The 26,246-nt window shown below is 40.7% G+C and overlaps 1 protein-coding gene across 1 annotated transcript; it reads left to right on the top strand.

Moving 5' to 3' along the window:
• The first annotated feature begins 3,510 nt into the window (after window positions 1–3,510).
• On the top strand, window positions 3,511–25,930 carry LOC139396828 (sex comb on midleg-like protein 2). The gene is made up of 9 exons (XM_071143745.1): window positions 3,511–3,578; window positions 6,838–6,899; window positions 14,152–14,254; window positions 14,354–14,437; window positions 14,819–14,889; window positions 18,438–18,672; window positions 24,835–24,923; window positions 25,451–25,559; window positions 25,746–25,930. Exons 3-9 carry the CDS (start codon window positions 14,233–14,235, stop codon window positions 25,928–25,930), a joined length of 795 nt encoding a protein of 264 aa, XP_070999846.1. The 5' UTR covers window positions 3,511–3,578; window positions 6,838–6,899; window positions 14,152–14,232.
• The last annotated feature ends 316 nt before the right edge of the window (window positions 25,931–26,246 follow it).

Raw genomic sequence — 26,246 nt, 5'->3', positions numbered from 1 at the left:
CAACCTCGTTTTGGGGAGTATGTGTGGGGAATCACAGACACTGCCAAACTGGGTCCTACAACAACCTCGTTTTGGAGAGTATGTGTGGGGAATCACAGACACTGCCGAACTGGGTCCTACAACAACCTCGTTTTGGAGAGTATGTGTTGGGGAATCACAGACACTGCCGAACTGGGTCCTACAACAACCTCGTTTTGGAGAGTATGTGTTGGGGAATCACAGACACTGCCGAACTGGGTCCTACAACAACCTCGTTTTGGGGAGTATGTGTGGGGAATCACAGACACTGCCAAACTGGGTCCTACAACAACCTCGTTTTGGGGAGTATGTGTGGGGAATCACAGACACTGCCGAACTGGGTCCTACAACAACCTCGTTTTGGGGAGTATGTGTGGGGAATCACAGACACTGCCGAACTGGGTCCTACAACAACCTTGTTTTGGGGAGTATGTGTTGGGGAATCACAGACACTGCCGAACTGGGTCCTACAACAACCTCGTTATGGGGAGTATGTGTTGGGGAATCACAGACACTGCCGAACTTGGTCCTACAACAACCTCGTTTTGGGGAGTATGTGTGGGGAATCACAGACACTGCCGAACTGGGTCCTACAACAACCTCGTTTTGGGGAGTATGTGTTGGGGGAATCACAGTCAAAATAAGGAATGAAATGAATGCTGTAAATATCATTACAAAAAGGATGTGGATAATCAGTGCATATTTCCAAATGCCGGTGATCCCTGGACCGCTTGGCTGGCAACATGTTACAGCTGACGTCTTCCACTACAGTAGCCTTGGTAATAACTGCACAGTCAGTGTCCTCCACATCATGTGTGGCAAACAAACACTCTGGAATCAACTCCCATAGGCAGGACTTCCACATAGTTAAGAAGGAACATGAGTGTAAAAACAGCAGCTGACCCCAACCATTTTCCTTAGAGGTATGTTCTGCACTTAGGAAAACGCCCGCACAGAAAACACATGAAGGAGAAAAAAAAACACATCAAAAAAATGTAGAACTGTAGTTTAAAATATTCTGCACATTGTTGGCTTATGGAATGTACTGTTCTGTGCTAACTAACTGCAGTTATTATTTCATTAAATCATTAAATGAGGAAATAGCATTAGATTAGTATAACTAACCCAAAATAGACCACAGCCTGTCCTTCCAATGGGGGCTAATCAATTATAGAACAAGCAAGGAGGTGGGCAGAGCCAATCAGGAGCTAGCAAGACCCTATTTGAGCGTTCTAGCATGTATTTGCATATTTCTGTTAGGGAACGCCTACTCTGTGCAATAACTAAATTCTCCCTTCGCACTCTGTCTAAACAACTATTCATTTATTTACTTTGGCAAAGGGTAAAATCTGTCTAAAACTTAGTACACTCTGTTCATAATAGATTCTAGTTTTGGGAACAGAAAATTGCATTGAGAAATTGCGATGAGAAAATGTGCATAACGTGGCCAAAATCTTCTCCCACTGCCGGCCACTGGGCTTCCTGTCACTACCATATTTGGAGGTGAGTGGAAACGCCAACCGGATGCTTCAGATGTATACATCTGGTGAAACATCATTGTTCTATCTGTGGACTAACCTAGAAAACAGAGGCAGTGGTTCCCAAAAGCTCAACATCTACAACTGTTACGTTGTAGGAAATACCCCAGGCAACAGGCAAATGAACAGATACAAACTAGTCCCTGCTGCTATTCTGGGGTTGCTACATCCCACAGGTTCATAACTTGGAATGATGAATGATGGATTGTATGTATGTGTATGTATGTGTGTGTGTGTGTGTGTGTGTGTGTGTGTGTGTGTGTGTGTGTGTGTGTGTGTGTGTGTGTGTGTGTGTGTGTGTGTGTGTGTGTGTGTGTGTGTGTGTGTTTGTGTGTGTGTGCGTTGGTGTGACAGAGTGAGAGAGAGCGAAAGAGAGACAGTGAGACACAGAGAGTGAGAGAGAGAGAGAGAGAGAGAGAGAGAGAGAGAGAGAGAGAGAGAGAGAGAGATGGTGTGCGATGAAACTGCGTCTCTAAATCGCAGTGACGCTAAAGCAAAGCAAAACAGCATTCCTATAGCCTCCTCTGTCAGCCTCCCACTCCTGCATCACCATGTAATGTAGGCAGCCTATGTAGGCTATGCCATGTATCGATCACGATGTCTAGCAACACACGGCTTTACCAAAACCTGATTCCATTCACATGACAAATGAGATGTTATGTCTGTGATATAACAGAATGACAGAAGGACATCTGGATAATAAGCTCGTATAATTGTCATCAGGTTGACTGTAAGCTATGCCTGCCTGTGCAGTCTATGGAAAAAAAAACTCGATCTGCACTGACTGAATAACACCATGTCCATGAAAATGATGATGTGGTGTGATGGTGGAGACAGAACAGAACAACAGCATACTAAACGGGGAAAACACATTTAACGGTTAAACGATCCAATACTCACTCAGTCAGATCTTTGAAACGGATAAAACGATTCCACCTGCATCATCCTTTAACGAAGTGTCGGATGCAGCTAGCCTCAACGGTAACTAATATTAACCTGCACCGTGTTCTATACTCAGCCTACTGCTGGTTAAAGCTGCAACCGCATCCTTCTGACTGGCGTCAGTTTAGACCAATAGAAAGGCGAGAAGGGTCATTCCACCTACACCCTTTTTCTCTTAACCTATGAGGGTAGAGTAAGTGTAAAACATTGTCCAAAAGGCGGGATTTTATTTAGGTTCGAGCTGTCTCTCTAGTGACGGTCTGTCCTGCTTTGACAGTGCTGAAAGTCTTAGAGCCATGTAGGCTATTTGATCCTATTCTACTCTATTATTTAACTTAGCCTAGTTATTTACGGTTCATAATGCTATGTTATGGTATTCATTCTGTCACATAATTAGTTTAAATGCAAGAAAATGTGAAATCAGGAAATAATTGAATATTAAAACCATCTCTAAATTATTTGTCTGTAATTATTTCAATGCTCATTCTATGGAAATGAGCTAACAAAGCCCAAAACAGTCTGAAACCATTAGGCTACCAGTGGCATCTCCTTCTATTCTATTCTATTCTATTCTATTCTATTCTATTCTATTCATAATTCATGCTAATGAGGCAAGTAAAAGATGCTATGAGTTTCTATCTATTCGTCGTTCGTTTTATAATAAACTCGGTGACAAAATAGTAGACTCTCACTATCACCCTCTCTAACTCTCTCACTCTCTCTCTGCTAATATAGATCCTTTGCCATAGCATATGTTTTTCATAGCATTTTCCTATATATTTTGTACATATTTTTATTCAGATTCAATTAATTTATATTCCTTCTACTATGCAAAAAAGTACCACTAGTCTATTGTAGTTTCGTTTCCTTATAAATATATTTAGTAAATATGGTTAATTTCACAGAAAGATATTCTGTATTTTATAGAATCTATGAATAAATTCCCCTTATTATAAAACCTACAGTGGAAAACATAAATTGCAGCTTGCTGTTGGACATGCGCGTGGTGTAGAACACGGAATATGGCGGCCTGCATCTGATGGCAAATGAAGGATCTGACGCGAATAGCTTCTCGAAACTGTGAGTACTACATTGTGTGTATTTCATGATAACTTCCAGATATAGTTTAAGGAATTTTCGCTCTCATCTAAGCCTACGGGTTTATGTAGGCTATGTACAAACACTGAGAGAGCAGAGATTAAACGTAAACAATGAGTACTACGCCATGAGCTCGGTGTGTATTTTTCATGGCACATTTTGGCTCTTGTGACATATTCCCTGGACTCTACTGCTGCACAGTGGGCGCTATTGGTGTTTACGATGGTCAATTTCTTTCAGAGAAAGAGATCATAATAATAATAATAATTGTGGAGATATGATCGAGGCACATGCTCCATTTCTAAATCGTAGTATTAGTTCCTAGCTGACATCATTGACAGGAACAGAGAGAATGATGAAAAAGGGAAAAGGAAACGCATCACACGCCGATGTTTTATTTATTCAATTGATTGCCAACACACGTTAGTATGTTTTTATTTATACTTTATTGTTTTATTTACACTAGGCTTGCCGTATTTCCCCCAAAACTTATTTGCACAGGGTTTTCTTTGAAAAACAATGAGTCAATCAATAGGCTTTTCTTTATCTAAGAGAATGCTTAACAGTTGTCTATCTATGTACCCATTTTTGTAATATATATATATTAATTAATTAAATAAGTATTAACGAAAGATAAACTAAGGGCATATTTTTCTAATTTCTAAACTGCTGTGAGCCTCTTCGGTTAACGCCCACTTCTGAGGAGTGCAGCCACTCGATGTGGACACGCCCCCTACATTCGTTTTACTCGGACACCATTCACCTCATGTCATGTTATACAATGTATCAAATAGAGATTTTATGGTGTAACAGCAACGGTTCTTAAAGAGTAGGTAACAAACGTAACCACATGTAACATAAGGATTTGCGTTAGTATACACATGAAAAATCCCAATGCAAAGTTATTTTCGGGAATTATTACATAAAACAGATCAGAATTTCCAAAGAATGCCGAAGTCGTGTCGGGAAAGGTTTTTCAAGGGTGTGATGTAATATGGAAGACCCTGCAAGCCAACCTATTCCCTAAAATGTAAACTCCTAAAGGAATAACTTCAAATGTTTAACTTCAAATTAAACCAAATCGTTGGCACTCATGATTACTGGCTTCAATTACTTTCAGCCAACTTACAAGCAAGTAAGTTTATTTTTTACAAATAAACTTGCAAGGTTGCTAGCCAACTAACCTAACATTAGCCCTAATGGCCTGCTAAGGTTAGCCTTATTAGCCTGCTAACATTAGCCCTACTAGCCTGCTAATGTTAGCCCTATCAGCCAGTAGCTATCAACACCTGGCTTACAGCTACTTTAAAGTAAACCAAAGTCTTGGAAATATATAACACCATACAACCAGTTATCAATGAATGTTAGCTATATGCAGTTATCATAGCCAGCAAGCTAACCAGCCAGCTAAAGGTAGCTATTTAGCCAACTAGCTATTAGCCTAGCCAGCCTAGCCAACCACCACGGTTATGGTCGGCAAGCTAGAGCTCTCCTACTGGAGACCAGCTAGAACACAACTAACACGTAACTGCATATGAAAAGCAAAGAGAACGCAGAGACTGACATATTGATAGTTGGGGGCCCATCCGATGCAAACACTTTTAAAAGAGTGGGGGGCCCATCCGATGCAAACACTTTTAAAAGAGTGCAAGCTGAGTTAGCTACCGAAGAGAGGAGAGACGGGCTCTTCATCGGGCCGAAATCCAAAATAGATTTCAGATGTCCGTCAACTAGCGCGTTAGCACTAATCCAAGGTTGGAAAAGTTGCAAAACTCCCATAGCCTACTTCACAGAGAACATGCCAAAAAGTTGAAAAAACAAAAAGGAGAACAGACAAGGTATTACACAATTACAGCAAGCAGGTATGAGTTTCTCTGTCGTTTGGAGCCCATGGCAAGAAGGCCCCGGTGCCTGCTTGCTAAAAGGTTCCCACCTAGATAACACAGCCCACCTAGATAACACAGCCCACCGAGATAACACAGCCCACCTAGATAACACAGCCCACCTAGATAACACAGCCCACCGAGATAACACAGCCCACCTAGATAACACAGCCCACCTAGATAACACAGCCCACCGAGATAACACAGCCCACCGAGATAACACAGCCCACCGAGATAACACAGCCCACCGAGATAACACAGCCCACCGAGATAACACAGCCCACCGAGATAACACAGCCCACCTAGATAACACAGCCCACCTAGATAACACAGCCCACCGAGATAACACAGCCCACCGAGATAACACAGCCCACCTAGATAACACAGCCCACCGAGATAACACAGCCCACCGAGATAACACAGCCCACCGAGATAACACAGCCCACCTAGATAACACAGCCCACCTAGATAACACAGCCCACCGAGATAACACAGCCCACCTAGATAACACAGCCCACCGAGATAACACAGCCCACCTAGATAACACAGCCCACCGAGATAACACAGCCCACCTAGATAACACAGCCCACCGAGATAACACAGCCACAGTTGTGGAAAAGTACCAAATTGTCATACTTGAGTAAAAGTAAAAATACCTTAATAGAAAATGACTCAAGTGAAAGTCACCCAGTAAAATACTATTTGAGTAAAAGTCTAAAATAATTTGGTTTTAAGTATCAAAATTAAAAGTATAAATCATTTCAAATTCCTTATATTAAGCAAACTAGACGGCACTATTTCTTAGTTTTTTTATTTTAAATTTATGATTAGCCAGGAACATACTCCAACACTCTGACATAATTTACAAACAAAGCATGTGTGTTTAGTGAGTCTGCCAGATCAGAGGCAGTAGGGATGACCAGGGATGTTCTCTTGATAAGTGCATGAATTGGACCATTTTCCTGTCTTGCTAAGCATTAAAAATGTAACAAATACTTTTGGGTGTCAGGGAAAATGTATGGAGTAAAAATTACAATATTTTCTTTAGGAATGTATTGAAGTAAAAGTTGTCAAAAATAGAAAAGTACAGATAGCCCAAAAAAGTACTTAAGCAGTACTTAAGCAGTACTTAAGCAGTACTTAAGTATTTTTACTTAAGTACATTACACCACTGCACAGCCACAAAGTCAGTGAAAAGCATGAGGTGTGGCTAACCTTAGCCGGCTTGGGCTGAATTCGCTAGCATAGAGTAGCTCCTCCATATGACGTTGAGAAATTGTGGGTAGTTTAGAAGTTATCCGGAAATAAGTTAATAAGTATGTAATAACCCAAAAACATGACTATGTTTGTACTGATAGGTAACCAGATCGGAACTACAACTACGTTACTAAGTCTTTGGCCGTGCTGTGTTCTTACCGTGGTGAGTAAAAACTAATGCTTGCTACCCTTTTAAACTTTTTCAGCTCGAGACCCAAATGAGAAATTGATGGTCCTCCTGTGACCCAAATCGTCCTCCAACAACCCAAACTAATAATACATAGTGTGTAATAATAGATATACAGTGGGAAGTATTCACCCCTTGGCATTTCTCCTATTTTGTTGCCTTACAACCTGGAATTAAAATGGATTTTTGAAACATTTGATTAAAACAACATGCCTACTACTTTGTAGATTCAAAATATTTTTTTTATTGTGAAACAAACAAGAAATAAGACAAAAAACAGAACTTAAGGGTGCATAACTATTCACCCCCCCCCTCCCCCCAACGTCAATACTTTGTAGAGCCACCTTTTGCAGCAATTACAGCTGCAAGTCTCTTGAGGTATGTCTCTATACGCTTGGCACATCTAACCACTGGGATTTTTGCCCATTCTTCAAGACAAAACTGCTCCAGCACCTTCAAGTTGGATGGGTTCCGCTGGTGTACAGCGATCTTTAAGTCATACCACAGATTCTCAATTGGATTGAGGTCTGGGCTTTGACTAGGCCATTCCAAGACATTTAAATGTTTCCCCCTAAACCATTCGACTGTTGCTTTAGCAGTATGCTTAGGTTCATTGTCCTGCTGGAAGGTGAACCTCCATCCCAGTCTCAAATCTCTGGAAGACTGAAACAGGTTTCTCTCAACAATTTCCCTGTATTTAGCACCATCCATCATTCCTTAAATTCTGACCAGTTGACCATGTAATTGGTTGCACCAGATCTTATTTAGGGGCTTCATAGTAAAGTGGGTGAATACATATGCACACACCACTTTTCTGTTTTTCATTTTTTACATTTTTTTTAAACAAACTATTTAAAAAAAAAATACTTTAACAATTTGGACTATTTTGTGCATGTCTATTACATGAAATCCAAATTAAAATCCATTTAAATTACAGGTTGTAAAGCAAACTAAATAGGAAAAATACCAAGGGGGTTGTCACGACTTCCGCCGAAGTCGGTCCCTCTCCTTGTTCGGTCGGCGTTCGGCGGTCGACGTCACCGGCTTTCTAGCCATCGCCGATCCACTTTTCATTTTCCATTTGTTCTGTCTTTGTCTTATCACACCTGGCTTCACTCAACCAATTACTTGTTTATTATTTAACCCTCTGTTCCCCATGTTGTATTTGTGAGTGATTGTTTATTGTATTTTCGGTCCGTCATTGTGTGCTCGTAATGTTATTTAGTACATTTGTCATTTTGAGTAAAAGTACGTTGACTACTCATATTTGCTGTCCTGCGCCTGACTCTCTACACCAGCTACACACACGACCCTTACAGGGGATGAATACTTTTGCAAGGCACTGTATTCTCATGACTCACCCCTGACATTCCCAGGGCCCCCTTTGGGACCCTACCCATAGTTTAAGAAACCCTATGTTACAGGTTAGTAAAAATAGAACATTTCCTTCCCATGACAACAAAAACTGAACAATAGAATAATAATCCCTTAGTGGTGTTTGTCATATTATTAATCTACTAAATGAAAGAAGTGTATATCAGTACTGTACTGTTTATGATGGACTACTGGTATAGCCATCCCTTTATACATTATAACCTTTTAATAGGATGTTATTAAAGTGTCAGTATTATTTAGTATGGTATTATTATTGTCAGTATTATTTAGTATGGTATTATTATTATCAGTATTATTTAGTATGGTATTATTATTGTCAGTATTATTTAGTATGGTATTATTATTATCAGTATTATTTAGTATGGTATTATTATTATCAGTATTATTTAGTATGGTATTATTATTATCAGTATTATTCAGTATGGTATTATTATTGTCAGTATTATTCAGTATGGTATTATTATTGTCAGTATTATTGAGTATGGTATTATTATTTAGTATGGTATTATTATTTAATATGGTATTATTATTGTCAGTATTATTTAGTATGGTATTATTTAATATGGTATTATTATTGTCAGTATTATTTAGTATGGTATTATTATTGACAGTATTATTTAGTATGGTATTATTATTGTCAGTATTATTTAGTATGGTATTATTATTATCAGTATTATTCAGTATGGTATTATTATTGTCAGTATTATTGAGTATGGTATTATTATTTAGTATGGTATTATTATTTAATATGGTATTATTATTGTCAGTATTATTTAGTATGGTATTATTATTGTCAGTATTATTCAGTATGGTATTATTGTTGTCAGTATTATTCAGTATGGTATTATTAATTTCAGTAGTAGTATGGTGTTATTATTGTCAGTATATTTAGGTATTATTATTGTCAGTATTATTTAGTATGGTATTATTATTGTCAGTATTATTCAGTATGGTATTATTATTATCAGTATTATTTAGTATGGTATTATTATTATCAGTATTATTTAGTATGGTATTATTATTGTCAGTATTATTTAGTATGGTATTATTATTGTCAGTATTATTTAGTATGGTATTATTATTATCAGTATTATTTAGTATGGTATTATTATTGTCAGTATTATTTAGTATGGTATTATTATTATCAGTATTATTTAGTATGGTATTATTATTGTCAGAATTATTTAGTATGGTATTATTATTGTGGTCCCCCCCCAAGCTAAGGAACAGTGTCAGATGCTCTCTCTGACCTTCCAAGATGCATGGACATTACACACAGATATTACTATATATATTATTTTGGTTTAGGAACAGGTCGGTGATCTCCTCCTGGGCATTTCCATTTTAAAAATGACCCATGAGCGCCAACATGTGAAGTTCATAGTAGCATGTCAAATGAAAGCTAAGAGTCTATATATATTTTATTTTAATTAAGGCATATATACATTCTTCAACCATTTTCCATCCTATAAATGTGTAATAATCAAAGGCTTTGATTTCTGGTCAAACAGATGGAAAAAGGTCTTAGAAAACATCTATCAGGAAAAGTCCAAAGAAGTATTGGAAATACATCAAAACACAGTCATGTGGAAGTAAAGGCCCCTGCCAACTAATATCAACACCTAGATTTAGTTTTGGAGACTTGCCTTCTGTACATTTACGAAACATTGCCTTGTGCCCTTCCCACTGGGAAGATCTAGTTTTGATTTACATTTGGTTGAGTTGTCAACTAACATGAATTCAACTAAAAATGTAGGTTCAAAGTTGGGTAAAAAAACAAAATGGTGGTAACTTTTTGCAGATCTAATCAGTTTTCCACGCTGATTCAATGTCATCACTTAATTATAACGTTTTAAAAAATGACGTGAACAATGTTGAGGAAACCAACTTTTGCCCAGTGGGTTCTAATTCCGTTACCAAAAACCCACATCTTTTAAGATAAAAGTTCACAACGGAATTACCAAAAAAATCTGTAACGGAATTACTGCAATTGAATTGGCTACAATGGTAAATCCTAGTAGTCACTAAACAGTTGACACCTGCTAATGTCATTCCTTCCTCTGGCATACTGTTGTTAAGCTCATTACTCTCTTCTGCCATCTGGTGGTCAAAGCAAGACAGTGAAGACCAATATAGCATTTCTCTCTCTCTCTCCAGTTAATTCCATCTCTCCTTACTGATACCTACCTACTAGGGCTGGGAATTACCAGGGACCTTACCAAAATTCTGTTAACAGATGTAAATCCACTTCACCTACTGTAGTTCAACAACCAACTTTTTATTTTTTTTTACTCAAGATGTGATGTCATAGGCATAGCTGACACCCCATTCTTTCTGCAGACATCTTTGAATCTTAATTCGGAGCAGATATTTAAGAGTTTTGGAAAACATGGTCGCATAAAAAACTGAGGGAGATTTTACCATAAGTCTGTTTCATTTTCAAGTGAAAAGTTGGAGTCAAAGTGTAATTCCGTTATTGTGGAATTGCCCTCCTCTAGTAATAAGGAACCAGGCCTAACTAAAACACTAGCACTTCCTCTCCTGTTGTTAAGTGGGGACATCTCCACTCCTTTCTGTCCTGGGGGCGAGGCCCTCCTGAATGGAACGCGGCCTCGACCAGTGAGCAGACACACATCGTCTGTCTGTTAATGAGAGGTTCTGGAATCCTTTTCATGTTAGAGTTCTTGACTCCCCCAGACAGACTCCCCCAGATGTACATGGCTTAATGGCCTTTTACGGAGGCTAGGAATCTTTATGGCTGGGGCAAGCTCAATGAGATCCACATCTAAGAAGGGGAGGGAGGAAGGAAGGGAGCGAGAGAGAGAGAGAGAGAGAGGGGGCTGGGAAGAGAGGGGCTGGGGAGAGGGACAGAGAGCTGTTACACTGCAAAACCTAAACCTGACATTTTTGTTGGCTCAGGAGAGATGTTGATAGAGAGAGAATTTCTTCATCTTTTTCCATCACATGGATTTCATTGGGACTTCACTGGTTAGATGGATGTTTTCTCACCTTGAGCGTCCTCTTTGGTGATTGGTTTCATCTTGACAATGTAAGATATCCGTAGAACCAGAGTGGTCTAGGCTCCATTGCTCATTGTTACCTACCTAAAAACAGACTTATCCAGTTGGCTCTGTGGGCACATTTCCTTTCCTGCCTATGTGCTATTGTTTTGTAACTTGCACTGGGAGAATGATTTGATTGGATGTGCATGTGCACTACATTTCGAACAGGTTCTTATTGTTAGACAACATCAGTTATTATTCTGTCTGTCTGGGGGCTTCAGTGTTCAGCCTGGGTCATGTTATTATTCTGTCTGTCTGGGGGGCTTCAGTGTTCAGCCTGGGTCATGTTATTATTCTGTCTGTCTGGGGGGCTTCAGTCTTCAGCCTGGGTCATGTTATTATTCTGTCTGTCTGGAGGCTTCAGTGTTCAGCCTGGGTCATGTTATTATTCTGTCTGTCTGGGGCTTCAGTCTTCAGCCTGGGTCATGTTATTATTCTGTCTGTCTGGGGGGTTCAGTCTTCAGCCTGGGTCATGATATTATTCTGTCTGTCTGGGGGCTTCAGTGTTCAGCCTGGGTCATGTTATTATTCTGTCTGTCTGGGGGCTTCAGTGTTCAGCCTGGGTCATGTTATTATTCTGTCTGTCTGGGGGCTACAGTCTTCAGCCTGGGTCATGTTATTATTCTGTCTGTCTGGGGGCTTCAGTCTTCAGCCTGGGTCATGTTATTATTCTGTCTGTCTGGGGGCTTCAGTGTTCAGCCTGGGTCATGTTATTATTCTGTCTGTCTGGGGGCTTCAGTGTTCAGCCTGGGTCATGTTATTATTCTGTCTGTCTGGGGGCTTCAGTGTTCAGCCTGGGTCATGTTATTATTCTGTCTGTCTGGGGGCTTCAGTCTTCAGCCTGGGTCATGATATTATTCTGTCTGTCTGGGGGCTTCAGTGTTCAGCCTGGGTCATGTTATTATTCTGTCTGTCTGGGGGCTTCAGTGTTCAGCCTGGGTCATGTTATTATTCTGTCTGTCTGGGGGCTTCAGTGTTCAGCCTGGGTCATGTTATTATTCTGTCTGTCTGGGGGCTTCAGTGTTCAGCCTGGGTCATGTTATTATTCTGTCTGTCTGGGGGCTTCAGTGTTCAGCCTGGGTCATGTTATTATTCTGTCTGTCTGGGGGCTTCAGTGTTCAGCCTGGGTCATGTTATTATTCTGTCTGTCTGGGGGCTTCAGTGTTCAGCCTGGGTCATGTTATTATTCTGTCTGTCTGGGGGCTTCAGTGTTCAGCCTGGGTCATGTTATTATTCTGTCTGTCTGGGGGCTTCAGTGTTCAGCCTGGGTCATGTTATTATTCTGTCTGTCTGGGGGCTTCAGTGTTCAGCCTGGGTCATGTTATTATTCTGTCTGTCTGGGGGCTTCAGTGTTCAGCCTGGGTCATGTTATTATTCTGTCTGTCTGGGGGCTTCAGTGTTCAGCCTGGGTCATGTTATTATTCTGTCTGTCTGGGGCTTCAGTTTTCAGCCTGGGTCATGTTATTATTCTGTCTGTCTGGGGGCTTCAGTCTTCAGCCTGGGTCATGTTATTATTCTGTCTGTCTGGAGGCTTCAGTGTTCAGCCTGGGTCATGTTATTATTCTGTCTGTCTGTCTGGGTCATGTTATTATTCTGTCTGTCTGGGGGCTTCAGTCTTCAGCCTTGGTCATGTTATTATTCTGTCTGTCTGGGGGGCTTCAGTCTTCAGCCTGAGTCATGTTATTATTCTGTCTGTCTGGGTGCTACAGTCTTCAGCCTGGGTCATGTTATTATTCTGTCTGTCTGGGTGCTACAGTCTTCAGCCTGGGTCATGTTATTATTCTGTCTGTCTGTCGGGGTCATGTTATTATTCTGTCTGTCTGGGGGCTACAGTGTTCAGCCTGGGTCATGTTATTATTCTGTCTGTCTGGGTGCTACAGTCTTCAGCCTGGGTCATGTTATTATTCTGTCTGTCTGTCTGGGTCATGTTATTATTCTTTCTGTCTGGAGGCTTCAGTCTTCAGCCTGGGTCATGTTATTACTCTGTCTGTCTGGGGGCTACAGTGTTCAGCCTGGGTCATGTTATTTGTAGAAAGGTTATGTCTGTTTTTTTCTGTACATTGAACGGATCTTCCTTTTGTCTGCCTCCTTTTCACTACTTTGGATGTGACTAAAAGCCGCACCTTTCATGTGGGTAGAAGTTGTTCAAGGTGTCCTAACTCATCTGTATGGGCTGGTACAAGAGCGTGGACTCCAGTCTTACTGTACTGTGGATAAAAGTGTCTGCTACACGGCATGTATTACTGTACCGTCTACAGCCATGACAGCTGTGACCTCATCACTTCTCCAAATACTCTTTGATCTTCAGAAGCCTGCATGTTCCGGAGGCCCAGTCAATTATTACACTGTCTGTCAGTGATGAAATCCACTTATGGTTTTCATTCCCTCAGAATGCGTTCGTGGTGATTTAACGCTGATCCATTTCCTTCTGTGTCCTGTTCCCAGCTTCTGCTGCTTTAGTTGCTGTGACAATGAAGATGATCAAAAATTCCCCTCCATTTCAGTCATTGCTGTTAGATATTTCTCCAATAGATTTTTCTTTGTGTGTACTCTTGCGGAAACAAGCTGTGGATATAGATTTTTTTGCCTGCTGTACCAACCTAGAACGAGGGGCCCCGCCTCACTCTACTTGTCTCCCTTGTTTTAAAAAGGTATCTTGACCTCAATGGAACTTCCTGGTTAAATAAAAGTTAAGAAAAAAGAATGCATTGGGATTTCCTGGTTAAATACAGGTTAACAAATACATGTCTCTCTCTGTGTATCTGCTCTAGGAGCTCAGCACCGCGTCGGTAGTGGCACATTGACCAGTCTGTGGTCTCCTCACCTGGCACCTGGTGGTACCATCGGTCACAATGGGCCGAACACCTCAGAAAGGTCAACATCTTTTTTTAATGCTTTGTGTTGGATTGGTTCTATTATTTTCTATTCTACTCTAAAGTGTATTCATAAGAGGTTGAATTGTCTCCTTTTCAGAGCCAAAAGAAGAGAGGAGGGAGAAACCTGAGAGAAGTAACCCCTCTCCGGGAACCGGTCCCCCCTCTCTGGATAAATCTAATGGTATTAAACACGTTTCCTGCAATGTTCTTCTCTGTCACAATGTAGTGTAACCTACGACTGTCAGATACGTCTCCTGCAATGTTCTTCTCTGTCACAATGTAGTGTAACCTACGACTGTCAGATACGTCTCCTGCAATGTTCTTCTCTGTCACAATGTAGTGTAACCTACGACTGTCAGATACGTCTCCTGCAATGTTCTTCTCTGTCACAATGTAGCGTAACCTACGACTGTCAGATACGTCTCCTGCAATGTTCTTCTCTGTCACAATGTAGCGTAACCTACGACTGTCAGATACGTCTCCTGCAATGTTCTTCTCTGTCACAATGTAGTGTAACCTACGACTGTCAGATAGGATGAACTATGCCCTTTTGTTTTGCCAGAACCCTTCAGTTGGGAGGAGTACCTTAAGGAAACGTCATCCACAGCCGCTTCTCCCAGCTGTTTCAGACAGGTAGATATGACCTAGTAACTACAACACTAAGGGCTGCTTTAGGAAGTGCTTTTTGACTTGTGTCCAGTCCCAGATCAACCCCCCCCCCCCCCCCCCCATGCATTCCTAGATCTGAGAGGATTAGAAAAGGTGTCAACAATTTGGTAACATTAGCATAACATTAGGTTTAGATAAAACTCTGCCTTACATAACATTAGGTTTAGATAGGGAAAGGGGGATACCTAGTCAGTTGTACAACTGAATGCATTCAACTGAAACGTGTCTTCCGCATTTAACCCAACCCCTCTGAATCAGAGAGGAGCGGAGGGCCGACCTTAATCCCCATCCACGTCTTTGGCGGCCGGGGAACAGTGGGTTAACTTCCTTGTTCAGGGGCAGAATGACAGATCTTTTTTTCTTCCAGTTACTGGCCCAACGCTCTTAACCACTAGGCTACCTACCGCCCCTACGCTCTTAACCACTAGGCTACCTACCGCCCCTACACTCTTAACCACTAGGCTACCTACCGCCCCTACACTCTTAACCACTAGGCTACCTACCGCCCCTACACTCTTAACCACTAGGCTACCTACCGCCCCTACACTCTTAACCACTAGGCTACCTACCGCCCCTACACTCTTAACCACTAGGCTATCTACCGCCCCTACACTCTTAACCACTAGGCTACCTACCGCCCAACGCTCTTAACCACTAGGCTACCTACCGCCCAACGCTCTTACCACTAGGCTACCTACCGCCCCGACACTCTTAACCACTAGGCTACCTACCGCCCCTACACTCTTAACCACTAGGCTACCTACCGCCCCTACACTCTTAACCACTAGGCTACCTACTCTTACTAGGCTACCTACCGCCCCTACACTCTTAACCACTAGGCTACCTACCGCCCCTACACTCTTAACCACTAGGCTACCTACCGCCCCTACACTCTTAACCACTAGGCTACCTCCCCCCCACTCTTAACCACTAGGCTACCTACCGCCCCTACACTCTTACTAGGCTACCTACCGCCCCTACACTCTTAACCACTAGGCTACCTACCGCCCCTACACTCTTAACCACTAGGCTACCTACCGCCCCTACACTCTTAACCACTAGGCTACCTACCGCCCCTACACTCTTAACCACTAGGCTACCTACCGCCCCTACACTCTTAACCACTAGGCTACCTACCGCCCCTACACTCTTAACCACTAGGCTACCTACCGCCCCTACACTCTTAACCACTAGGCTACCTACCGCCCAACACTCTTAACCACTAGGCTACCTACCGCCCCTACACTCTTAACCACTAGGCTACCTACCGCCCCTACACTCTTAACCACTAGGCTACCTACCGCCCCTACACTCTTAACCACTAGGCTACCTACCGCCCTACACTCTTAACCACTAGGCTACCTACCGCCCTACACTCTTAACCACTAGGCTACCTGCCACCCTACACTCTTAACCACTAGGCTACCTACCACCCCTACACTCTTAACCACTAGGCTACCTGCCGCCCCTACACTCTTAACCACTAGGCTACCTGCCGCCCCTACACTCTTAACCACTAGGCTACCTACCGCCCCTACACTCTTAACCACTAGGCTACCTACCGCCCCTACACTCTTAAACACTAGGCTACCTACCGCGCTACACTCTTAACCACTAGGCTACCTGCCGCCCTACACTCTTAACCACTAGGCTACCTGCCGCCCTACACTCTTAACCACTAGGCTACCTACCTCCCCTACACTTTTAACCACTAGGCTACCTGCCGCCCTACACTCTTAACCACTAGGCTACCTACCGCCCCTACACTCTTAACCACTAGGCTACCTACCGCCCCTACACTCTTAACCACTAGGCTACCTACCGCCCCTACACTCTTAACCACTAGGCTACCTACCGCCCCTACACTCTTAACCACAAGGCTACCTACTGCCCCTACACTCTTAACCACTAGGCTACCTACCGCCCCTACACTCTTAACCACTAGGCTACCTACCGCCCCTAACACTCTTAACCACTAGGCTACCTACCGCCCCTACACTCTTAACCACTAGACTACCTACCGCCCCTACACTCTTAACCACTAGGCTACCTACCGCCCCAACACTCTTAACCACTAGGCTACCTACCGCCCCTACACTCTTAACCACTAGGCTACCTACCACTCTTAACCACTAGGCTACCGCCCCTACACTCTTAACCACTAGGCTACCTACCGCCCCTACTACCACTAGGCTACCTACTACCGCCCCTAGGCTTAACCACTAGGCTACCTACCGCCCCTACACTCTTAACCACTAGGCTACCTACCGCCCCTACACTCTTAACCACTAGGCTACCTACCGCCACTACACTCTTAACCACTAGGCTACCTACACTCTTAACCACTAGGCTACCTACCGCCCCTACCTCTTAACCACTAGGCTACCTACCGCCCCTACACTCTTAACCACTAGGCTACCTACCGCCCCTACACTCTTAACCACTAGGCTACCTACCGCCCCTACACTCTTAACCACTAGCTACCTACCACTAGGCTACCTACTACACTCTTAACCACTAGGCTACCTACACTCTTAGGCTACCTACCGCCCCTACACTCTTAACCACTAGGCTACCTACCGCCCCTACACTCACTCTTAACCACTAGGCCCCTACACTCTTACACTCTTAACCACTAGGCTACCTACCGCCCCTACACTCTTAACCACTAGGCTGCCTACCGCCACTACACTCTTAACCACTAGGCTGTCTACCGCCACTACACTCTTAACCACTAGGCTGCCTACCGCCCCTACACTCTTAACCACTAGGCTACCTACCGCCCCTACACTCTTAACCACTAGGCTACCTACCGCCCCTACACTCTTAACCACTAGGCTACCTACCGCCCCTACACTCTTAACCACTAGGCTACCTACCGCCCCTACACTCTTAACCACTAGGCTACCTACCGCCCTACACTCTTAACCACTAGGCTACCTACCGCCCCTACACTCTTAACCACTAGGCTACCTACCGCCCCTACACTCTTAACCACTAGGCTACCTACCGCCCCTACACTCTTAACCACTAGGCTACCTACCGCCCCTACACTCTTAACCACTAGGCTACCTCTTAACCACTAGCCCTGCCCTACACTCTTAACCACTAGGCTACCTACCGCCCCTACACTCTTAACCACTAGGCTACCTACCGCCCCTACACTCTTAACCACTAGGCTACCTACCGCCCCTACACTCTTAACCACTAGGCTACCTACCGCCCCTACACTCTTAACCACTAGGCTACCTACCGCCCCAACACTCTTAACCACTAGGCTACCTACCGCCCCTACACTCTTAACCACTAGGCTACCTACCACCCCTACACTCTTAACCACTAGGCTACCTACCACCCCTACACTCTTAACCACTAGGCTGCCTACCGCCCCTACACTCTTAACCACTAGGCTACCTACCGCCCCTACACTCTTAACCACTAGGCTGTCTACCGCCCCATATAAGCAGATCATTCCATTATTGACTGATCCATTGCCCTCCTGTCTCCCCCAGTCCCGTTTCCCTCCCAGTAATGACTTCAAGGCTGGTATGAAGCTGGAAGCCCACGACCCTCGGAACAACACGTCCATCTGCATCGCCACGGTGATGGGTATGATGGGGACACGTCTGCGTCTCCGTCTGGACGGGAGTGACAACACCAACGATTTCTGGAGACTGGTGGACTCCTCAGACATCCAGCCTATAGGGACCTGTGAGAGGAGAGGAGACATGCTACAGCCACCTCTGGGTAAGGCTACATAGAGAGATATGACAGTTTATTAGACATCCAGCCTGTGAGAGGAGAGGAGACATGCTACAGCCACCTCTGGGTAAGGCTACATAGAGAGATATGACAGTTTATAATATATAAACATCCAGCCTGTGATAACATAACATGCTACAGCCACCTCTGGGTAAGGCTACATAGAGAGATATGACAGTTTATAACATAGCCTATGAGAGGAAAGGCTACATAGAGAGATATGACAGTTTATTAGACATCCAGTCTGTGAGAGAAGAGGAGACATGCTACAGCCACCTCTGGGTAAGGCTACATAGAGAGATATGACAGTTTATTAGACATCCAGCCTATAGGGACCTGCTGGGTAAAGGCTGCACTATATCCTGAAATGTGCCACATAGAAATAACATATAACGTTATAACATATTATCGCTTTTAACACATTACAACATATTATATTATAACATAACATATTATAACATATTATATATAACACATTATAACATATTATAACATATTATAACATATTATTACATATTATAACATATTATATTATAACATAACATATTATAACATATTATATTATAACCGAACATATTATAACACATTATAACATATTATATTATAACATAACATATTATAACATATTATAACATATTATATTATAACATAACATATTATAACATATTATAACACATTATAACATATTATAACATAACATATTATAACACATTATAACATATTATATTATAACATAACATATTGTAACATGTCATATAGCATATTATAACATAACATATTATAACATATTATAACACATTATAACATATTATATTATAACATAACATATTATAACACATTATAACATATTATATTATAACATAACATATTATAACACATTATAACATATTATATAGCATATTATAACACATTATAACATCTCATATAGCATATTATAACATAACATATTATAACATCTCATATAGCATATTATAACATATTATAAAATAACATATTATAACATATTATAACATAACATATTATAACATAACATATTATAACATCTCATATAGCATATTATAACATATTATAACATATTATTACATATTATAACATATTATATTATAACATAACATATTATAACATATTATATTATAACATAACATATTATAACACATTATAACATATTATATTATAACATAACATATTATAACATATTATATTATAACATAACATATTATAACACATTATAACATATTATATTATAACATAACATATTATAACACATTATAACAGATTATAACATAACATAACATATTATAACATATTATAACATATTATAACATAACATATTATAACACATTATAACATATTATATTATAACATAACATATTGTAACATGTCATATAGCATATTATAACAACATATTATAACATATTATAACATATTATAACATAACATATAATAACATAACATATTATATCATATTATAACATATTAACATGTCATATAGCATATTATAACATATTATAACATAACACATGTCATATAGCATATTATAACATAACATATAATAACATAACATATTATATCATATTATAACATATTATAACATGTCATATAGCATATTATAACATAACACATGTCATATAGCATATTATAACATAACATATTATAACATAACACATTATAACATATATAGCATATTATAACATATTATAACATCTCATATAGCATATTATAACATATTATAACATCTCATATAGCATATTATAACATATTATAACAACACATTATAACATCTCATATAGCATATTATAACATATTATGACAACATATTATAACAACATATTATAACATATTATAACATATTATAACATGTCATATAGCATATTATAATATAACATAAAAACAAAGAGTTGCACACTCTATATGTATAATCTCCCAGTCATTTATTGGGTAAAAAATGAATTATTGTGAGGTTATACATACAGTTGAAGTTGGAAGTTTACATACACCTTAGCCAAATACATTTAAACTCAGTTTTTCACAATTCCTGACATTTAATCCTAGTAAAACTTCCCTGTCTTGAAATGTCAGAATAATAGTAGAGAGAATGATTTATTCCAGCTTTTATTTATTTCATCGCATTTCCAGTGTGTCAGAAGTTTACAAACACTCAATTAGTATTTGATAGCATTGCCTTTAAATTGTTTAACTTGGGTCAAATGTTTTGGGTAGCCTTCCACAAGCTTCCCACAATAAGTTGGGTGAATTTTGGCCCATTCCTCCTGACAGAGCTGGTGTAACTGAGTCAGGTTTGTAGGCCTCCTTGCTCCTGACAGAGCTGGTGTAACTGAGTCAGGTTTGTAGGCCTCCTTGCTCCTGACAGAGCTGGTGTAACTGAGTCAGGTTTGTAGGCCTCCTTGCTCCTGACAGGCTGGTGTAACTGAGTCAGGTTTGTAGGCCTCCTTGCTCCTGACAGAGCTGGTGTAACTGAGTCAGGTTTGTAGGCCTCATTCCTCCTGACAGAGCTGGTGTAACTGAGTCAGGTTTGTAGGCCTCACAGAGCTTCCTCCTCCTTGACAGAGCTGGTGTAACTGAGTCAGGTTTGTAGGCCTCATTCCTCCTGACAGAGCTGATGTAACTGAGTCAGGTTTGTAGGCCTCCTTGCTCCTGACAGAGCTGGTGTAACTGAGTCAGGTTTGTAGGCCTCCTTGCTCCTGACAGAGCTGGTGTAACTGAGTCAGGTTTGTAGGCCTCCTTGCTCGCATACGCTTTTTCAGTTCTGGCCACAAATGTTCTATGGGATTGAGGTCAGGGCTTTGTGATGGCCACTCCAATACCTTGACTTTGTTGTCCTTAAGCCATTTTGCCACAACTTTGGAAGTATGCTTGGGGTCATTGTCCATTTGGAAGACCCGTTTGCGACCAAGTTTTAACTGATGTCTTGATATCCACATAATTTTCCGTCCTCATGATGCCATCTATTTTGTGAAGTGCACCAGTCCCTCCTGCAGCAAAGCACCTCCACAACATGATGCTGCCACCCCCGTGCTTCACAGTTGGGATGGTGTTCTTCGGCTTGCAAGCCTCCCCCTTTTTCCTCCAAACATAACAATGGTCATCATGGCCCAAAATTATATTTTTGTTTCTTCAGACCAAAGATTCTCCAAAAAGTACGATCTTTGTCCACATGAGCAGTTGCAAACCGTAGTCTGGCTTTTTTATGGTGGTTTTGGAGCAGTGGCTTCTTCCTTGCTGAGCGGCCTTTCAGGTTATGTCGATACAGGACTCGTTTTACTGTGGATATAGATACTTTTGTACCTGTTTCCTCCAGCATCTTCACAAGGTCCTTTGCTGTTGTTCTGGGATTGATTTGCATGTGGAGGTCTACAATTGTTTTTCTGAGATCTTGGCTGATTTCTTTTGATTTTCCAAGGATGTCAAGCAAAGAGGTACTGGTTTTGAATGTAGGCCTGTTAATACATCCACAGGTACACCTCCAATTGACTCAAATTATGTCAATTAGCCTATCAGAAGCTTCTAAAGCCATGACATCATTTTGTGGAATTTTCTAAGCTGTTTAAAGGCACAGTCAACTTAGTGTTAATAAACTTCTGAACCACTGGAATTGTGATACAGTGAATTACAAGTGAAATAATGTGTCTGTAAACAATTGTTGGAAAAATTACTTGTGTAATGCACAAAGCAGCTAACCGACTTGCCAAAGCTATAGTTTGTTAACACGAAATTTGTGGAGTGGTTGAAAAACTAGTTTTAATGACTCCAACCTAAGTGTATGTAAACTTCTGACTTCAGCTGTACATGGATGGTGCGACTCTCTTTGTTTCCATACCTTCCAGTTTATTCACCATTAGTCAGCACCTCTACACTAAATCATTTCCTCTGGGTGTGCTTTTTATATAACACATTATATATAACACATTATAGCATATTATAACACATTATAGCATATTATAACACATTATAGCATATTATATATAACACATTATAACACATTATAACACATTATAACACATTATAGCATATTATAACATATTATAGCATATTATAACACATTATAACATATTATAACATATTATAGCATATTATAACATATTATAGCATATTATAACACATTATAACATATTATAACATATTATAGCATATTATAACATATTATAACATATTATAACCAAACACATTATAGCACATTATAACACATTATAACATATTATAACCAAACACATTATAACACATTATAGCATATTATAACATATTATAACATATTATAACATATTATAGCATATTATAACATATTATAGCATATTATAACATATTATAGCATATTATAACATATTATAGCGTAACACATTATAACATATTATAACACATTATAACATTATAGCATAACACATAACACATTATAGCATAACACATTATAGCATATTATAACACATTATAGCATATTATAACACATTATAACACATTATAGCATATTATAACACATTATAGCATATTATAACATAGCACATTATAGCATATTATAGCACAACGCATGATAGTGTAACACATTATAGCATAACATAAACTCAGCAAAAAAAGAAACGTCCTCTCACTGTCAACTGCGTTTATTTTCAGCAAATGTAAATATTTGTATGAACATAACAAGATTCAACAACTGAGACATAAACTGAACAAGTTCCACAGACATGTGACTAACAGAAATGAAATAATGTGCCCCTGAACAAAGGGGAGGTCAAAATCAAAAGTGACCACCAGATGCATTAAGTACTGCAGTGCATCTCCTCCTCATGGACTGCACCAGATTTGCCCGTTCTTGCTGTGAGATGTTACCCCACTCTTCCACCAAGGCACCTGCAATTTCCCGGACATTTCTGGGGGGAATGGCCCTAGCCCTCACCCTCCGATCCAACAGGTCCCAGACGTGCTCAATGGGATTGAGATCCAGGCTCTTCGCTGACCATGGCAGAACACTGACATTCTTGTCTTGCAGGAAATCACGCACAGAACGAGCAGAGTACGGGCCTCGGTGTAACGCTCATTCCTTCGACGATAAACGTGAATCCGACCGTCACCCCTGGTGAGACAAAACCGCGACTCATCAGTGAAGAGCACTTTTTGCCAGTCCTGTCTGGTTCAGCGACAGTGGGTTTGTTGCCGGTGATGTCTGGTGAGGACTTGCCTTACAACAGGCCTCAGTCCAGCCTCTCTCAGCCTATTGAGGACTGTCTGAGCACTGATGGAGGGATTGTGCATTCCTGGTGTAACTTGGGCAGTTGTTGTTGCCATCCTGTACCTGTCCCGCAGGTGTGATGCTCGGATGTACCGATCCTGGGCAGGTGATGTTACACGTGGTCTGCCACTGTGAGGACGATCAGCTGTCCGTCCTGTCTCCCTGTAGCGCTGTCTTAGGCGTCTCACAGTACAGACATTGCAATTTATTGCCCTGGCCACATCTGCAGTCCTCATGCCTCCTTGCAGCATGCCTAAGGCACGTTCACACAGATGAGAAGGGACCCTGGGCATCTTTCTTTTGGTGTTTTTCAGAGTCAGTGGAAAGGCCTCTTTAGTGTCCTAAGTTTTTATAACTGTGACCTTAATTGCCTACCGTCTGTAAGCTGTTAGTGTCTTAACGACCGTTCCACAGGTGCATCTTCATTAATTGTTTATGGTTCATTGAACAAGCATGGGAAACATTGTTAAAACCCTTTACAATGAAGATCTGTGAAGTTATTTGTATTTTTACAAATGATCTTTGTTTATTTTTTTGTTTATTATAACGTAACACATTATAACACATTATAACACATTATAACACATTATAACACATTATAACACATTATAGTGTAACACATTATAACACATTATAACACATTATAACACATTATAACACATTATAACACATTATAGTGTAACACATTATAACACATTATAACATATTATAACATATTATAACACATTATAGTGTAACACATTATAACACATTATAGTGTAACACATTATAACACATTATAACATATTATAACACATTATAACATATCATATGTTAATAAGACATTATAAAGTGTTGCACTTGCTTATATCAGCAATAAAGCAGCAATATATTCTAAATCTTGAACTTCTTCTTTGATTTGTCTTTAGGCTTCAGAATGAACGCCTCCTCGTGGCCTATGTTCCTCCTGAGAACCCTGACTGGAGCAGAGATGGCACCAGCCACAGCTTTTAAAAAGGTCAAGGAAGAAAAATGGAACATTTCACATTGGACCTTAAAGCTGTACTGTAGTGTATTGATTTACTGATCAATGATTGTAGTGTATCAATGATTTACGTGTGTGTGTATATAAATAGATCTGTCTGTTCTGGACTAACAGATCTGTCTGGTCTGGACTAACAGATCTGTCTGGTCTGGACTAACAGATCTGTCTGGTCTGGACTAACAGATCTGTCTGGTCTGGACTAACAGATCTGTCTGGTCTGGACTAACAGATCTGTCTGGTCTGGACTAACAGATCTGTCTGGTCTGGACTAACAGATCTGTCTGGTCTGGACTAACAGATCTGTCTGGTCTGGACTAACAGAGTTCTCTGTGTGTGTATATATATATAAACAGATCTGTCTGGTCTGGACTAACAGAGAGTTCTCTGTGTGTGTATATATATAAACAGATCTGTCTGGTCTGGACTAACAGAGAGTTCTCTGTGTGTGTGTATATAAACAGATCTGTCTGGTCTGGACTAACAGAGTTATCTGTGTGTAGGAACCCTCCAAGCCCTCCCAGAACCTCTTTAAACCTGGGATGAAGCTAGAAGCAGTGGACAAGAAGAACCCCTACCTGATCTGCCCGGCAACCATCGGAGAGGTCAAAGGTGACAAGATCTTTTTTAAATTTAACCCACCTTTACCCCATTTCTTTGGAGGACAACTTTATAACTGTAACTCTATAATGTGTTTTATTTACTATAACACTATTGTTCCTTTGTTCCCTATTTGTCGTGTGGTTGATGTATCTCCTGCTATGTCTTACTGTTTGTTATTGTAATCTTTATTTTTAGGTGATGAGATCTTTGTGATGTTTGACGGCTGGAGAGGGGCCTTCGACTACTGGTGCCAGTTTGACTCCAGAGACATATTCCCTGTAGGATGGTGTTCTCTGACCAGGCACAGCATCCAGCCTCCTGGCAACTTCTGTAAGTACCTCAACCTCACCACTAGAGGACAGCAGAGCCCTGCTTTCTGAGGCTTTTGGCCTGTTTGTCTGTCACCACTGGATGCTGCTGGCCCAGGGTTTCTTTCTGAAGCTGCCTGAATGAGCAGAGCTGGATGAGAAAATCTGCGAGAATTTCACTGGCTGTTTTCCACTATTTCCTGTGTTATTTCATGTATATTTGGCCAAAATACAACCTGCGTGTTTACTACAATTAGTACCTTTCCACTGGTAATAATATTCCTTAATGTGTTCCACTGGTGTACAGTTGAAGCAGGATTGTCCTTCCACACATAGCATTTGGGTCTAGTTTGCTTGTAAAAAGCCAAGATATTTATATATATCTCAT

The sequence above is a fragment of the Oncorhynchus clarkii genome, unplaced genomic scaffold, assembly GCF_045791955.1.
Source record: "Oncorhynchus clarkii lewisi isolate Uvic-CL-2024 unplaced genomic scaffold, UVic_Ocla_1.0 unplaced_contig_2789_pilon_pilon, whole genome shotgun sequence".
Classification (NCBI taxonomy): domain Eukaryota; kingdom Metazoa; phylum Chordata; class Actinopteri; order Salmoniformes; family Salmonidae; genus Oncorhynchus; species Oncorhynchus clarkii.
The sequence above is the reverse complement of the archived record's forward strand: the minus strand, read 5'-3'. Positions and strand labels throughout refer to the sequence as shown.